Source organism: Arachis ipaensis, chromosome B02 (assembly GCF_000816755.2).
Source record: "Arachis ipaensis cultivar K30076 chromosome B02, Araip1.1, whole genome shotgun sequence".
Lineage (NCBI taxonomy): Eukaryota > Viridiplantae > Streptophyta > Magnoliopsida > Fabales > Fabaceae > Arachis > Arachis ipaensis.
In genome coordinates this window covers 103,224,092-103,241,778 of record NC_029786.2, presented here as the reverse complement: position 1 = coordinate 103,241,778, position 17,687 = coordinate 103,224,092, and the positions used below count along the sequence as shown (strand labels likewise).

Genomic DNA, 17,687 nt, shown 5'->3' with positions numbered 1-17,687 from the left:
ATAAAACGAACGCATGAAGCTATAAACAACAAGAGTCTATTGGAAAAAAGAATCACATACATATGTAGCAAACTAGGCACAAAATGTTTATTCACATCACCATTATCCCACTGTTTAATTAAACTCTAGATATAATTATGAAAGATTAAATCAGAATTTTTTTTTCTTTCCAAATGAAAAAACAACAAAAATCAGCCGTTATATCCAAAGCTTCACATTGTTCTGATTTTTTCATTTTTCAACAATTGGTAATCATGTCACTTCCCTCTATTCTATTGTTGGAATTGAACCACCAGCAGCTTGGATTTGTTCTTGAAGCTGCAATAATCAATACATGGAACATATTATAAACATTATATATATATATATACTCTCTATTCCCCTTTGTACATGAATCTAAGAATAAAAATACCAAATAGAACAAGATATCATAGTGCTTATAACTTACCCTAAATAAATATTGAAGATTGTTCTTGAGTAGGGAGTATTCATTTTGGAGTTGTTGTAAACATCTCACACACCTGCACCAATTTTAAGGAGGGGTAATATTGGAAATACACTCAAACCTACTACTATTATATTTACACCAAGTAGCAAACTAACACTAATTCATATTTTTAGTTGTCCAAATTTTTTCTTTTACAATTTTACCACTTTAAATAAAAATAAGTCTAAGAATTTAGCTTTTAATGAGACACAATTGGGCAACTAATCATGAGTTAGTATTAATTTTTCATATGGGTTATTATTAGTGGTCCATGTAATAATAGGATTGCAAATAACAAAGTGAAAAGTATTTCAAGCACTCTAATCATGGTGTTCCAATCATGTTTGCTCAATCAAAGTTTACCCGTGGAATCTTTATAATTGAAAAATAAAATAAAATTTCCATATTTTCTTTTTCTTTATCAAAAAGAGAAAAAGATCTAGTATAATAATTGTGCAATCATTCTTTAATAGGAATAATATTTATAACAAAAGATCTTAATTGAAAGTTGTTAATAAATTTATAATTTTCCTATTACATTTAAATCTAGATATTATCTTTATTTTCTCTTTCCGTTTTATTTCAATAATAATAATAATAACTGAATGTGGCACAGACATTCTTAACTCTGGCAGCCCCAACACTACAACAAATAATGGCAAATCATCACAAGTTTTTCCAATCTCCAAATTACATATTTCCAAAGAGATTCAATATATTAGATATTCAAGAAAATAGATAATTAAATATTTTGTGTATTCACTTTTATTATTATTATTATTAGGGTTTTGTTAAAGCGAAATCCACAGGTACTTGTCCTCTGTAAAAGTCAAAACAAAATCACAATTCAACAGTTAAATGAAAATTTATTCAAGAAAACATAAAGAAATTTAAATCCTCTGATATGTTTTTATTATGTTTAATTGATTATAATAAAACTTGTACCTATATCTATTGTATAGATCAGATAAAAGGATTCTGATACAAAGTTAGCTAATCAACAATAATAATACTCACAAAGCTCTTGTCATGTTGTTAAGAAGTTTCTCAGAATCATCAAAGAACATTTTGACAACCTCAATCACAAAATCAGGACTGCTCTCATCTTGAAGTTTCTGAAGCTGACTGAACTGATCATCCAGAAATCCCTATTTTCCCCAAAACCAAGAATCACATCATAATCACAATCACAATATTGAAGGGGAAAAAACATAATCATCATCATCATCATCATCATAACTTTGTGGGACTACATAACTTCCTAATAACAAGAACCAAAGTACACAAATTTTGTTTGTCTTTTGTTTCAACAAATGAACAAAAAAAAAAGGGGGTGTGGGAAAAATTCAATTTTTATCTTGTTTTTCAAAAGAAAGTGACATCACACCAATCATTAGTTCCCCAATAAAAACACACAAAGTTCTCCAACCAAAAATTCAAACAAAGGGACAACACACCAACGTCATATCTTAGCTTCCTCTGCAGCTGAAGAACGTCCATGGCAGAAACCAGATCTCAGCAGCCCACAAAAAAAGTTTCTGACTTGAAAGCGAAAATGAAGTCAGGATTGAAATTGAGATTGAGTAGCACTGAATTTGAGACAAGGGGTATGCACTCAAAACTAAAAGCACTTTTTTTTTTCTCTCTTTCTCTCTCTAATTCCAATTCTCTTTCTTTCTCTCACTTAAAAGGTGGCGTGGTGGTTGGTGCGTTTATTATTTGAGTGTTTCTGAAATTCTGAAATGAAATGAAAACGTTGGTGTTTGTGTTGTAAGAGAGAGTTATTAGTAGCAATAATGTTGTTCAATGAATGTGATGGAATTAATGAGGTTACCACAAATGGGGATTCCTCTGTTAATTTCTCCATTTATTTGGTTTTGACTTGCCATTTTATAAAAAGCAATACAATAATATATAAATATAACGACTAGAGACTCGAACCCACAATCTCTTAATTGAGTAATTCATTGGCATAATTAATATGATAATTGATATTATTTGTTGTGTATAAAATATGTATTTTAATAAATAATTGGGTTTCAAAATTATAGGTGATAATTTAATGTATATTGTAGATCATAAATAACAAACTTAAAATAAACATTTCTCTTGGTCTTAGTTACACACACAACTTCTAATCAGTTTAGGTTGGTCAAACGATTAATTTATTAACTATTTAATTAAGTATTAGGAGTTTAAATTTCCCTTAATACATGCAAAAGGATTAATCTTTGGTTTTGATATTCAACAAATTAACAAAAAAAAAAGCTTTAAATGAGTTAGTGAATCTTCTATCTACTTTTAAACCCAATCATCCCACCATGGTCATATACTTTGGCACTGTATTTTAATCCACATAGCGAATTTCAGTATGGATTTCAAACAAGTCTTAAACAAATTGTAAAATTTGACATTTAAATTTCATGTAATTTATCAAAATTAAATCTATATACAATATATATTAAATATAAGCAGTTGAAAAAGAAATAAGAATTTATTTGTTTGAATCCACATGACACAAATAATTGTATGAATTGCCTTGACATATGATTATAGAATGGATTGATAGAGAATCAATATGAGAATGTGTTTGTTCATTGTGGGGAACACCATTTATTTCTTTTTGCTTTCGTTGGAATCATAAACCCCGAAAAGAAAACTATATGCTAAACGCAAACATTGATTGACCAAAAACATTGGTCATAACTCATGAGAGCATCAAAAAGAAAAGGGAAAAACATAAAAATTATTAACTATGAATTGCTCCATAATAATTTATCATCATAGTAGCAAATCTTCATTTTTCTTTTACTCATTAGAAATTCTAATGCAAAATTATACCATTTTTTTTGAAATTTTTGTCTGACTCAACAAAAAATATGTATTTATTTGGACATCATTAAATCGATAAAAAAAAATTTCGATAAAAAAAAATTTCAATAAAAAAAGATCTTTTTTATTTTTTAGCGTATTTAACAAATTTCTAATAACAAAATAAAAGTACTAGAAAAAAAATTATTTTTTGAGAAACTACAATTTACATCTTTTTTTTAAAAGATCTTTTTAAAAAAATATTTTTACATTAAATATCCAAATATAAAATTATTTTTACTTTTATAAAGAATCTTTTTCAAAAATGACGTCCAAACAAGCCCTCCATTATAACAATTTTAATGACTTACAAATTTTTTTTTCAAACATTTGATTTGTGACAGAATGTGACATAATGCAAAATTCCAAAGGAAAAGAGAGTAAAAAATGTTTGGTTAGTAAAAGGAAAATTGCAATAATACAATTTGATTTGGGTCCAAAGGTGTCGGTTTAAGTAAACAAATATATATTGACATAAAAACCGACCAATATTAGAAGCTACATGTGCTTTAGGATTCAAATCTATTTGCCTTCCATTAACCACGTTGCCCTTTTTCCAACCCCTATCATTTTCATTTTCCTTTTTGGTTTCTGTTTTATTCCCCCTTGTTTTTATGTGCTTATGTATTCAATTTCATCCCCACACATGGAAATCTTGGCTCTTTTTTTTTTTTTCTGGAAAACATAATCTTGTTCTATTAAGTGTTGTGCTGGCACCACTAGTGGAATAAAAAGGACATAAGAATACCAGGTGAGAGTCTTTATATATATATATATAGTGAATGTTATATGCACTATCTTCTATATATCACTTTTATACACTAAGAGTGATTAATAAGAAGTTAGAGAAAAAATGTTTAATTTTTTATATCTTAAAAAAAAAAGTTGTATGAAAGAGGTGTATAAAAAAGTGATTTAAACATCATTTCTCTTTATATAAATGGTATCATTGAATTTCATATTCAATTCAATATCTTCTACATGTTTTTTATTTTTGGGAAGGGGGTGGGGGGAAGAGGAGAATAGAAAAGGTGGTTGATATCAATAATGAGGTTTTCATGAAGATGAAGTACATATATGTCTTCATCTTCACCAATTCAGCATCAAAATACCTTTAGAAATGAGTACTTATTAAAAGAGCCACCAAGCATGGCCCAAAAAAAAAGGTTATTCACTAATGATATCTCCTATCCTAATATACTCTTAATTATGTTTCTAATTTTTAAACAAAGAAATGATTGAAGAGATATTTTGTCTTAAGTTGCAACAACTTGCCATAGGCACTCTTCCCTGCAAAGTAATGAGTATTAAAAAATTCAATTTTACTTTCTTCTCCTTGGCAAATTCAAGAATTAAAAAATATATATTATACAACTTCCATAATATTTACATGCTAAGCATAATGAAACAATCCAAACCCAACATTAGTAAACCCATGAATATACGAATTCCCACCTATAGAATGTACAAGGTTAAGAGAGAGAGGAAATGGAGGTTCACACAATTGAACAACAATCATATCCTTAGTTGTTGTTCATGTGTTCGTTTGCTATTCACAACATGCATAGACTTTTATATCTTTTTAATCTGAGAATCTATTGAGTACAGATGATTGAATTGATTCATTAACAAAAGATGATCATCTGATGTAAAATTAAATTTTAACTATGGAAGAACACCCACAATCAATTTCAACTGCAATTTGTATTTTTACCTTATTCCGACAAGACAAAGAAGCCACCAATCATTTCATCCTTATCATCATCCTCCTGTTCTGTTTCATGGTGACTACTGCTACTGTCAACATCATCAGTTCCTACTTCAGTTAACATGTTACTTCCATCGCCCCTAAGTGTATCGCAATGGTCATCCGAAAAAGATTGCCATGAAGATTCATTTTGCATTGTTGATGTGACTTCTCCAAAATTGTTCTTATCTGCAGTATGTTGTTTCATGAGCAATGCTGAGCCCTCAGAGATACTAGCATCTTCTATGGTCTCTTTCCTTTCATCATGCTTGAAATTTTCTGGTCGAGATGAATTTTCCAGCGTAATTTTATTTTGCACAGACGGTTCAATGTTAATCGCCCCCAATCTTTCCAAGTGGATGTCGGCAAGTATTTGACAAGGAGAAGAAACTTGATCCAGGTCAAACAGATTTTCAGTCCTCCTTGATGAACCTGAAGTAAATTACAAACATCAAATCAATAATAGATAGACAACCACCATAAATTCGAATAAATCAGTTAAATGCTTGAAATAATACAGAAAACTTTCATTTAAAGTAAGAGTCAAAATTCCAACTAATAATTTTTCAACTACATATCTTAACAAAATAATATCTTACCTCCATCAGAGCTCTCAGTGGAGCTCAGCGATGCTGGCTTTGAGTGACAAATAACCGTCACATCAGCAGTTTGCTTGTCTTCACTTTGATTACGAATTGGAGATGCGATAAAATATTTTTCTCCGGAAAGTAGGCCTCTGAGTTGCATTCCAATATGCATGAGAAAAAATTAAATAATATCAAGAATATAAAAACAAAACAATACAATAAATGATACAAATGATAACATGTGCATTTTGCGACAAATAATAATAAGTTGTAGGGATCAATCTTATAAAAGCCTCCAATTTGTAAACAAAAACAGCATATGCTCAAAATATGAACCACGTAAAAGAGATCATATGAAAAGAATTGCAACATTTGACAACAGGTGATGTTGAGTTTTTCTCAATGAATTGAACTTGATAATGAATGTGGATAAATAGAAAAGGAATAGATGATTTTTCTCCTTGAGAGGTTGAACAGGCAGTCAAGAAAGCATCAGTTGAAGCCAATGCAGGAAGATAGGTACATTCATGTTTCAGCAAGGCAATCAGGATTCAGGAGTGAATATGCAACCCCAAATTTCAAAGTTAAAAAACTATTAACAATCCCATAAAATCACAATCAATTTTAGCAATCTAAAAGTAGTCTTACTAGATAGCACAAAATGATTAAAACAAAATTAATGGCACACAAAGCTGATAGCTGAATCTGCTGTAGAGAGAGATATCACCACCTCTCGCTCCAGCTTGGTCTGGTGCTGTGAAAATGATCAAAAACAGGCAACAACTCCTTCTGTCTTATTTCAACTTCATTAGCAGAGATCTTTTCGATTTCATACTCTCCACTGTCAATCGAACTAGTTCTCACGGAATTCATTGTGTAGAAGCAAATCTGTAGAAACAAGACAATCAGCAACCAACAGCAAACAATGTATATTGAAGTCAAACAGCACCACAAATACCTTTGACTTTTGCCAAACTGGCATACTTCCAAAATTCATTTGCACCTCTGCATGAGATAGATACCAGTGAAATTTGTCTTCGGGCTTCCCTGTATAAGGTTTCACCATCTTTTCCCCAACATTACTTGTATCCAAAATATTCAATCCATGGACACCACCAGAACATATTTGCTCTTGAACTTTATCAACATCTTGTCGATCAGAGGTATTCCCACAAGGGTCCCCTCTTTCCGGCCATTCTGACCTTCTACATACATCCCACCATTGAATAGGTTCAACTTTTACTCTGAACTCATCCTCTTGCATATGCATAATAGCAGCAGACTGGACTCTTGAACCACTTTCACCAGGTTCTGGACCTAAAGAAGGCACAAGTTCATGCTGGACCACATGACCGGATGGTGTATATACCAACAAATGCTCTAAGGGTTTTCCTTTTGAGTTAACAAGCTGCTGTGAGTGAGATAAAGAATCGTGAAAAATGGCAGCAATGGCACCAGATGGGACAAAAACTTTTCCTGATGCATTTGCAGTAGAACTATTAACAGTATTAAGCCATCCAAAACTGCTATATTTTATACGGCTAACCACCGAAAGGACAACAGGTGCTGGAGGAGGCAACGGTTGCTGATAAGAAAGAGACGATGAAGTAGACCACCAAGGTAGACTCAAAATTGGAAGTAATGAGGGTTCTTTGCTCTGAGAATTGATAACTTGGAAGCCTGTATCACCTCCAAAAGGTGACAAAACAAAAATATGACAAGTTCCCTTGGATGAGACAATTGCAATCCACTGACTATAATGGCTAAAACAGATGTCCTGGATCATCTGTCAAACAAGCGCAAAAAAATATGAAAGAATGAAATGGGAACGGCAATTGAAAACGAATAAAATAAGCATATTAGAACTACGATATACTAACAGCTGGTGTTATTCCACGATGAAGTTTATAGAGATGTGCATGAGATGAACTCCAGTCGTAGCTTGGAAGCCCTGAACCTTTGTGTGTGCACAATGGCATTATCCGAAAGATGTTAATGTTATTCCCGTGTATAGATGCAGTGACCAGAAGGGTCCCACTAGGATCAAAACACAGTGCAGATATAGGACTTGAGTGAGCCTTAAATTGTGAGATAATAGCTCTAGAGACAAAATCCTTAATAGTTACCTGAAATACATAAGAACCATGAACAAGTCTTAGATTAAATAATTTGATCTACAGTGTACAAATTTCTAATTCACCGATATGCAATCAACTAACTCGGCCATGATAAAATAATACCAACCATTCCTGCATTATCCATCTCATGTCCTGTAGCCCTAACGGCTCTCCAGCCTAAATTTGGAGGCACTGGAGAACTAGAACCATCAGGAAGCAGCTCGTGACAATATTTGAGTATTCCAGCAGCAAAATGTTTACTGGACTCCATTGCATAACGAGCAACCAAATTACCACTACCTGGGGATGTCGATGGACTAACTCCTGGAGAAGGACTTCGGTTTTGTGGGCTTAAGCATCCTACATTTACGGGCAGAGGGTTATTGGAAGCATATGCTAGCCACCTTGGACCCACAGCCATTGGACCATAACCCATATTAACACCTATTGGTCCTTGTCCAGATAACTGAGGAACAGGATAGGTGAGGACGCTGAATTTATTCTCAAGTGTTGATGCATCAAAGCAGTATATCTGCCCAAAAAAAAATTATTAATAAAGTAAATCAATCTTGGTTTGCATAACAAAATTGAGCTAAGTCATATAGATACTCTTATGCTTTATCTGACAATAATTATCTTTCGACAATTCTAAAAGACACCAGAGGAACCACTGCATACTTGGCTGGCAAGACCAACAGCTACTATCTTTGAACTGCATCTGATCATGCGCACGGTGGATCGAAATCTCAGTAAATGAACGTAACTGTGAGACTTCAAAGAATAAAACCGAACAGCTGTTGCAGAGTTGATATTATTTCCAGATGGAATCTCCACCTTACCATCTCTTCCCACACCAACATGAGTACCATTTTGGTTAATGCTTTCAGCGTCATCCCCAGCAACAACCAGCAGTAAAGGATGTGATTTTCTGAATCCCTCCTGGTCACCAGAGCCAACAGGTAAAGGTTGCATCTGTAAGAAAGAAACTGGACCATCGCGCTTTGAAACAAGTTCAGTAAAACTAGAGGCATCGTCCACGTCAAGTACTTGAAATCCATTCAGATAACCAAGTAAAAGAACTCGTTTAAACACAGATGAATCAAGCTCTAGTGTATCAAAACCAGCCCAAGTAACCTGCCAACCAACAAGTGGAAACTATAATTACAAAGAGTCAAGCTAGAATGGACAAACACATGAACCAAGCAGAAGCACAAGTGCAAAATGTTGGGAAGACTAATTACCAAGTCAAATCTAATTAAGGAAGCTATGAAGCTAAGAGTGAGTAACAATCTATGCAAGTATACAAAGTTTACAATATCTGCAATATGTAAACTTATGGCCTTTATTTGTGCAGCATCACTCTTAGAATTCAATCAACTTAACATCCTGACACGTCAACTACAATGATCGCACACTTTCCGAAGCGTCAAATAGGATCACACTCAGTCCATCCAGAACATGAAACTTCAACCATGAATCATGGTAACATCCACCATTATCACAAATCACAAATAATTATTACTATACTTTGTTTTTTAACCTTTAGAAACATTAAAAAAAGTACTAACACATATAAGTCAGCGTTGGAGCCTATCATAATTTGTCACTAAGAATATTACTCTAAGGACTGAGAATATGCTTTGCTTGGTTGAATATCCCCATTCCATGCGTAATTTTAAGCATCAAACTCATTGATGAAAATTTCCATTCTAAAACTAAACAATACAAGTGCACTTTGTACCAATACACCCACTTAATCCAACAAAACCAATACAAGTAAGAAACATGTACATACAAAGCGCAACAAAATTCACTACCAAAAAAAACAAATAACAAAGAAAAAACGTAACTTTCTCTAATAGGTCAAAAGTTCCTAATCGAACATAATCATGCCAAATAAAGTTCGCTTCCTACTTTCAATTTTGTTTTTTAAATACTTTGCAGTTTAAGGATAAGGATTAACAAGTCGAACTGAATTTGAATTGGAACTTGAAAAAAAAAAATTGAACAGTAGAGTGATGTAACCTGATCCTTATGATCCTCAGCAGCGGCGGAGATAGAAGCGGCGACGGAGGCGCCGGCGGAACGGACGGTGGAGGCGACGGTGCTGGCATTGGTGGAAACCGTCTTCAAGCACGACGAGATTATCCTCAATGAACTCGGTAACAAGCCGTTGTTCTTCCCCTTCCCTTTCTTCATAATCATTGACTAATCACAATTAATCAATTACTAATTAATTAAACTATTAATTAAAACTAAACACAACAAGTGTTTTGTTAATTCACTTAACCCTCTTTTCCTTTTTTCGCGTTATAGCTTTTGAAGTTCCACCGACACAGACTCACCGGAAAAAAAAAACATTCTATTTTTTTTTTACGATCGGAAAAACGATCAAAGAAGAAACAAATAAAAAAGAGGTTTTGACTTCAAAGTTGAAACTCGTTGTGAGTGAGTGAAAGAGTGAAAGTCTCAAACTGAAGAAGAACAACGAAAGAGTTCGCTTTCTCTTTCGGTTTCTCTTTCGTCCATCATCGCTGTTTGCCTAAGCTTTTGCCTGAAATTTTGTATTTACTGTTTTTTTTTTTTTTTTTTTTTTTTTTTTTCCTTTTTTTTCCCTTTGATTTTTCTTTTTCATTTTCTTTTCTTCTTCACTTCTGCTACTTCTCTTCGTTCTATCTCTTTATTTTAGAATTAATATATTTTGGAAATAGTTAAAATAAAAAAAAAAGTATGTGTGTTAAACTGTTAATCTGATTTTTGAAAGATAAGATACATTAAATTTGTTTCTAATAAAATCCTCCTTATTTATCACGTAAATGAAGATATGTCACTTCACTCACTTGAGACTATTTTACTATTAATCTATGCTTTTTATTTTTTTTTTTAAGATAAGATACATTAAATTTGTTTTTTATTTTTTTATTAAAGATATGATTTTTAATTGGTACTTTTGACCAATGACTTTGAAAAAATTTTCAGATGCATTAGGTTGAGTCATAAATGATCATTTTTCATACTTGATCCCCAAGTATGTGAGAAATGAATATTAAATTTTATGGGGAAAGAGGAATTGAATGCTGAATATGGATAGCTTTAATTATTCTAATTATCAAATCATACACGTTGTTTAATTAATTTAAGAATATATGTTAGCATTTATATTGTCGCATAAGTAAATTTTTATTATTTTAAAAATTACTCAAATATATAAATATAATTAAATAATTATAAATATTAGTTTTTTATTGTATAACTTTTGTCAGGTATATTAATCTACTCATAATATCTGTATTTTTTTTTAAGACTTGGTGTTCCAATTGAGAAGGATAACAAAATAAAGATTGTAAATCTTTATTAGAAACAGAGTGTTAATTTGATTAATTAGTGGTTTGTTATTAACTTTTTTTCTTGTGCTAGTATATATTTCAGTAGTTGATCTTTTTGAAAGTAGATAGCATTGTATTCATTTTATACATCTCTAGTATTCATAAATCAAAGAATTTTTTTTTTGCTCCGTTTTACTTTCCTTTCTTTTTTCCATTTTTTGATTTCTTGTTAAACTAGTTAGTGTTTTAAAGCTTCTTTATGGTACCAGAGTTCTATATTCGAAAGGTCAAGAGTTCAAATCTTGATGAACCCCAAAAAGTGAAAAAATAACAAATAAAGCAAAACTAAAAAAGAGAGGCTCTTGCTTAAAGAGAAATGTTAGAGATATAACAATTAGTGTTACCTTCTCCTATCAGCTTAAACTTTTGGGATAAGTGGTTTCATGACTTCTCCGTCAACTGATTCTACTATATCTGCTAATAAAGATTCAAGTGCTGCAAATACAAATTCTTCTCAGATTCCACTTCAATTCTTCAACCAAAGGCCCTTTAATCCAATTCAAAATAAGTTGGGAGAAAATAACCACAGGATATGGGAGCAACAAGCTTTGGCAGCCATTCGAGGACAAGCATTGGAAAATCACCTTTATCAAGAAAAGATCCTTGCACCTTTTAAAAATTTAGAAAATCAATCTGCTGGTATTGAATCTTCTCAATACAAACAATGGATTCAAGATGATCAAAACCTAATTTCATGGTTGCTGGCCTCTATGGATTCTGCTATCAAACCTAAAATGGTTGGATGTACTTATAGCTACCAGATTTGGAATAGGATTGAGGCATATTTTGCTGAGTCTACAAAACTTCGAATCAAGCAAACTTTGAATCAAATAATTAAAGGCACAGCTCAAGCTTATCAAGAAACACAACCACACTGCTTCAGACTATATTTCAAAGATCAAAGTCATTGCAGATTCATTAATAGCCTTGGAAAAGCCTCTTAAACCAGAAAAACAGGTTAAAGCTATTCTTGAAGGTCTAAATGAAGATTATCAAATACTTATGACTACTATCAATTCAAAATCAGATATGTTTACCCTACGTGAAGTTGAAACTATGTTGTTAACTCATGATGAAATGTTGGACAAGTATAGAAAACCAGAGAATCTAGTGATGCAAGCTAACCTCACACAAACCTCCTTTCCATCCATTCCAAACTTCAATCGTGGAACAGGAGGAAGAAGAGGGAGAGGAGGTGGAAGATTCACAATAGGAGGAGGAAGATCTTTCTATAATTCTCCTATATCTCAGTGCCAAGTTTGTGGGCGTTTTGGCCACATTACAGGCACTGCTTCCATCGATTTAATCAAGAAATTCCACCCCCTTCCCAGTCTCAATCCTTTAGACCCAATAATTCTGGATACAACATTGCATTACCAGCTTCCTCTTCACAAAACAATACCTCAACTTCTATTCTTCCACCACCAACTTCATCTTTTCATAATCCACAAGCTTTTCTAGCTGCACTATCTATCATTTCTGATCCAGCATGGTATCCAGATACAGGAGCCTCACATCATGTGACTCCACATCAATCAAACATGCTATCTTGCTCTGAATACTCTGGTCCTGAGCAGGTTCAAGTTGGCAATGGTTCAGGTAGCTCTATCTCTCATATTGGTAGTTCTTTTTTGTATTCTTTGTATTCTAAATGCTGGTTTTCATTACAACAGTTAATTCACACACCTCACATTACTAAGAATCTAATTAGTGTATCTAATTAGGTTCAAGTTGGCAATGGTTCAGGTAGCTCTATTTCTCATATTGGTAGTTCTTTTTTGTATTCTTTGGATTTTAAACGATAGTTTTCATTGCAACAGTTAATTCACACACCTCACATTACTAAGAACCTAATTAGTGTATCTAAGTTTGCTCAAGATAATTTTATTTACTTTGAATTTCATGCAACTTACTATGTTGTTCGTTGTCAGTTCACCCAGAAAGTTCTACTGCAAGGTTTTAGAAGAGGAGGCCTTTATCAGTTTGTGAATATGGCTGTGCCTCACACTACATCAGTTTCTAATCCTCCTCGTGTCTTTACTATTTCTTGTTCTATTTTTTATTTGTGACACAAACGTTTAGGACATTCAGCCACTAAAACAGTTCAATTAGTTCTCAATCAATGTAATATAGCTCACAATATTCTCAATTCTGATTTAGTTTCTAAGACTTGTAATAATTGTGCTGATTGCTGAAGCAAAAATGCATAAACTTCCTTTTTCAGATTCTACTACATCTTATACTTCTCCTTTACAATTAGTTTATAGTGATGTATGGTCCTGCCTCTATTGTGTCTCATCTTGGTTATCGATATTATGTTATTTTTATAGATGCTTTTAGTAGATACACTTGTACTTATTTGCTTGTTAACAAGTCACAAGTTTTACATGCCTTTAAACAATACAAAAATCTAATGAAAAATCTTACTAATTGCAAAATTAAGGAGTTTCAATCTAACAATGGTGGTGAATATAAATCTCTTGCTTTTGCTAATTTTATAACACAAGAAGGCATCTTATATAAATTTTCATGTCCTTATGTTCCTAAACAGAATGGCTGTGCAGAGAGGAAGCATAGACACCTCATTGAAATGAGTTTGTATATGTTATCTACTACTTTTATGCCCTTAACTTATTGGGATGAAGCTGTTATTACATCCACTTATTTAATCAATCGTTTACCTACTGTTATTTTGTCTAACAAATCACCACATGAAGTCTTATTCAATCGTAAACCAGATTATAGTTTTCTAAAAATTTTTGGCTGTTCTTGCTATCCATTATTGAGACTTTACACTAATAACAAACTTGAATCTAGATCTAAGAAATGCTTGTTTTTAGGTTATGCTACAAATTACAAGGGTTATAAATGTCTTGATTCCAATAGTAGAATTTATATATCTCGACATGTATACTTTAATGAGTCTGAATTTTCATATCTTGAATTATTTCATCAATCTTCTTCTACAAATTCTTCACAGGTTCCTCTCAATACTGATCAGGTAATAAGTTCTAATTTTTTTACTTTGGTGTCACATAATAAGCTTTGCACTACTCTTAATACTCCTTTTATCAGTACAGATTCTTTTATGCCAAGTAACACTAGCACTATTACTAATATTAATGATTTTCCTACTCGTACTACTAAAAATGATGATATAGTTACTACTAATAATAATTTAAATCATCCTGACATTCAAACTCACCAAGATACTCTTAATACTAGAAATGATGATATAGTTACTACTAATACTGATTCTATAATACCCATATCAAACATCTACATAGAGCCTTCTTCTGTTGAGAGACAAGATGATTCCCTATCTGAGTCACAACAATCTAAACCTTTTTTAAATGTACACCCTATGGCAACCAGGTCTAAAACTGGTTGTTCTAGACCAAAAATCTTTACTGTTACGATTAATACTATCACCAATAGTCTAGATTATATCCCTAAAATACCAACTATTGCTCTTGGTATTTCACATTGGCATAGAGCTATGATTGAAGAGTATGATACTCTTCTAAGAACTAAAACCTGAGATTTAGTCCCTATACCTCAAAATGTCAAAATTATTGGGTGCAAATGGGTGTACACAATTAAGAAGCTACCTGATGGATCAATTTAAAAATACAAAGCTAAGTTAGTTGCACAAGAATTTCATCAACAAGAGGGTTTTGATTTTGAGCAAGTTTTTAGTCCCGTTATAAGGCCAACTACCATTAGATTAGTTTTAAGTATAGCATTATATAGAAATTGGATCATTAGGCAATTTGATTTTAATAATACTTTTTTGAATGGTGATTTACAACACACTATTTACATGTCTCAACTAATTGGATTTGAACAAAAAAATGATACTCATGTTTGTAAATTGAACAAGTCTCTTTATGACTTAAAACAAGCCCCAAGAGAATAGTTTTTAAAACTCAGTAAGACTTTGAATATATTTAGCTTTAAAAGTGCTAATTGTGACACATCTCACTTTATTAGAAGGACTTCAGATCCATTAATCTACATCTTATGTTATGTTGATGATATAATTATAACAGGGAATAATTATAATCAAATAACTTCTATGATTCAATAATTTGATCAAATATTTTCATGGAAGAATTTGGGACCATTAAGTTATTTTTTGGACATTGAAGTTCAAAACACCAAAGATGATATCTTGCATCTGTCACAAACTACATACATAACAGATTTGTTGTCTAAAGTTGGCATGGGAGAGGCATCTCCAATGCCAACACCAATGATTTCTTCTCTACAACTCTTGTCTTCAGGAGCTGAAGCTTATGAAGATCCTAAGCTATTTCGGACAGTGATGGGTTCCTTGCAATATCTAACCATCACCCGTCCAGATCTCTCTTTTGTAGTCAATAAATTAAGTCAGTTTATGCATGCACCCCCTTCTTCCTCATTGTAACGCAACAAAGAGGATATTAAGATACTTGCAAGAGACAAAGGAGTTTGGATTGGCATTTCATAGATGCAATGATACAAGGCTCTATGCTTTCTCAGATTTAGATTGGGCTGCTGATATTGAGGATCGAAGGTCAGTATCTAAATTTTGTGTGTATTTTGGCACTAATTTAGTGTCTTGGTCTTGTAGGAAGCAATCTACAGTTTGTAGGAGCTCTACTGAGGCAGAATTCAGAAGTTTGGCATCCTGTGAAGCTGAGTTAGTCTGGCTTAAAAACCTTCTTCAAGAGTTAGATGTTTCCCTTTCAACTCTTTTCACTATTTACTGTGATAACCTTAGCACAGTTCTGCTTATGTACAACCCAATCTTGCATGACAAGACCAGGCATTTTCAGCTTGAAGTCCAGTTGATTCGAGGCAAATTGAGGGACAACTCCCTGCATATTGTGCATATTCCAGGGATTGAACAAATTGCAGACATCCTCACCAAACCATTATCAGCTGCTGCCTTTGAGAGATTACGGGTCAAACTGCGAGTAGCTCTTCGACCATACTCCAGTTTGAGGGGTGGTGTGAAGGATAACAAAGATAAAGATTGTAAATCTTTATTAGAAACAGAGTGTTAGTTTAGTTAATTAGTGGTTTGTTATTAACTCTCTCTCTCTCTCTTGTGCTAGTATATATATCAGTAGTTAACCCTTTTGGAAATATATAGCATTGTATTCATTTTATACATCTCTTAGGTATTCATAAATCAAAGAATTTATTTTCTGCTTCATTTTGCTTTCCTTTCTTTTCTTTATTTTTGATTTCTTGCTAAACTAGTTAGTGTTCCAAAGCTTCTTTATCAATAACTCCAATATCTGTGGTACTTAACTGAACTTTTTGTCAATTAGAACTCTCTATTGGTTAATTCTTGGCAGATAATTCGTTTTGGTCAACTAATTTTCAAGAGGCGGCTCGATGACTACTCTATAATATTTTATTTAATGGTATTTTATTTGATTTTTTTGGGTTATATTTGTTTACAGAAATACAAAATTTTGTTTGATAGAAAAGACATAGACAGAAATAATGTGTCCAAAGATACTGAATTAATATATTTTGTATTTATCTTGACAAAAAAGATATGAAGACACTAATAAAAAATACAACTTATTTTTTATTTTTTTTATTATTTTTGTTAATTTTTTATAATTATATTTTTTTATTATTATATTTTTCATCTCAAATCTTTTAAATAAAAATAAAATAAGAATAAATTAAATTTTATATTCTCATAAACAAACGCAGTTTTACTGATCAAAATCCCCATTAGTTATTAAAACCCTTTGCAAGTAATTCTTTACGATTGATCGACTCTTAACGAAAGCATCAACTTAATGAACTATAAGACTTTGGGAAAACTATCATCATAAAAGTTAGCTCGGATGGTGAAAGAATCTAAAAGTTTATAAAACTATTTTTTAAATGTTAACTTTCTAAAATAAAACTCTTTTTCAAATATTAATCCCACAAGATTCATATCATTATCTCGCTCTTACTTATTAATATAAATTAAATGGCGAGGTTTAAAGTGGTGTATGTACATTTTTTGGTCATTGTGTATCTTATAATAAAGAAGAAAGTAAATTATATCTTTTATATTTATGTTTTGTTAAAAATTTTTAAAATATTTTTAAATTTTATTTATTTTAATTTTATCCTAAAATTTTTTAATTTATATTAAATATATTTTTAACAACTAAATTTTCAAAATAGCTTCAAGATTCAAGAGATTGGATTTGGAAGAATTTTTCATTCTTATTATATATTCCCACTTTAATGTTATAGCCTATAACTATGATTATTATTGGTCCTTCTTTTTGAATACAAAAGTAGAGGCCCCATCATAGTGCTAAAAAATAATAAATGATAAATAATATGATGTTTGAGATGATATTATCTATCCTTTATTTCCTTTAATAGTTTAAATTTGTATAATAAATTATCGGAAAAGCTCTGCATACAAGCCCTAATGGCTTGTATGCCATACAAGTTCATTAAACAATAAGATCAAAATACGCG

At 31.9% G+C, this 17,687-nt stretch overlaps 2 protein-coding genes across 2 annotated transcripts; both read right to left on the bottom strand.

Moving 5' to 3' along the window:
• Nucleotides 4-1,987, bottom strand: LOC107627923 (histidine-containing phosphotransfer protein 3). Its single transcript, XM_021117090.1, has 6 exons — nucleotides 1,949-1,987; nucleotides 1,505-1,635; nucleotides 1,286-1,307; nucleotides 1,069-1,197; nucleotides 449-523; nucleotides 4-318 (listed from the first exon to the last, which is right to left on the bottom strand). Exons 1-6 carry the CDS (start codon nucleotides 1,985-1,987, stop codon nucleotides 268-270), a joined length of 447 nt encoding a protein of 148 aa, XP_020972749.1. The 3' UTR covers nucleotides 4-267.
• LOC107626098 (autophagy-related protein 18g) lies at nucleotides 4,698-10,471 on the bottom strand. Its single transcript, XM_016328880.2, has 8 exons — nucleotides 9,835-10,471; nucleotides 8,488-8,943; nucleotides 7,937-8,341; nucleotides 7,573-7,818; nucleotides 6,651-7,478; nucleotides 6,423-6,580; nucleotides 5,705-5,841; nucleotides 4,698-5,537 (listed from the first exon to the last, which is right to left on the bottom strand). The coding sequence occupies exons 1-8, from the start codon at nucleotides 10,012-10,014 to the stop codon at nucleotides 5,074-5,076; spliced, it is 2,874 nt and encodes a 957-aa protein (XP_016184366.1). The 5' UTR covers nucleotides 10,015-10,471; the 3' UTR covers nucleotides 4,698-5,073.

Bases quoted from the DNA above. Each gene is read 5' to 3' on its own strand.
- LOC107626098 (XM_016328880.2), bottom strand. From the start codon at position 10,014: ATGATTATGAAGAAAGGGAAGGGGAAGAACAACGGCTTGTTACCGAGT. The intron at 7,479-7,572 runs GTTAGTATATCG...CTTGTTTGACAG, and splicing joins ATCGTGGAATAACACCAGCT to ATGATCCAGGACATCTGTTT. The intron at 5,842-6,422 runs GTGGTGATATCT...AATGCAACTCAG, and splicing joins AGACCAAGCTGGAGCGAGAG to AGGCCTACTTTCCGGAGAAA.
- LOC107627923 (XM_021117090.1), bottom strand. From the start codon at position 1,987: ATGGACGTTCTTCAGCTGCAGAGGAAGCTAAGATATGAC. The intron at 1,636-1,948 runs GTTGGTGTGTTG...TGGGGAAAATAG, and splicing joins AGAGGAAGCTAAGATATGAC to GGATTTCTGGATGATCAGTT. The intron at 1,198-1,285 runs GCTTTAACAAAA...CTAATATATTGA, and splicing joins GACAAGTACCTGTGGATTTC to ATCTCTTTGGAAATATGTAA.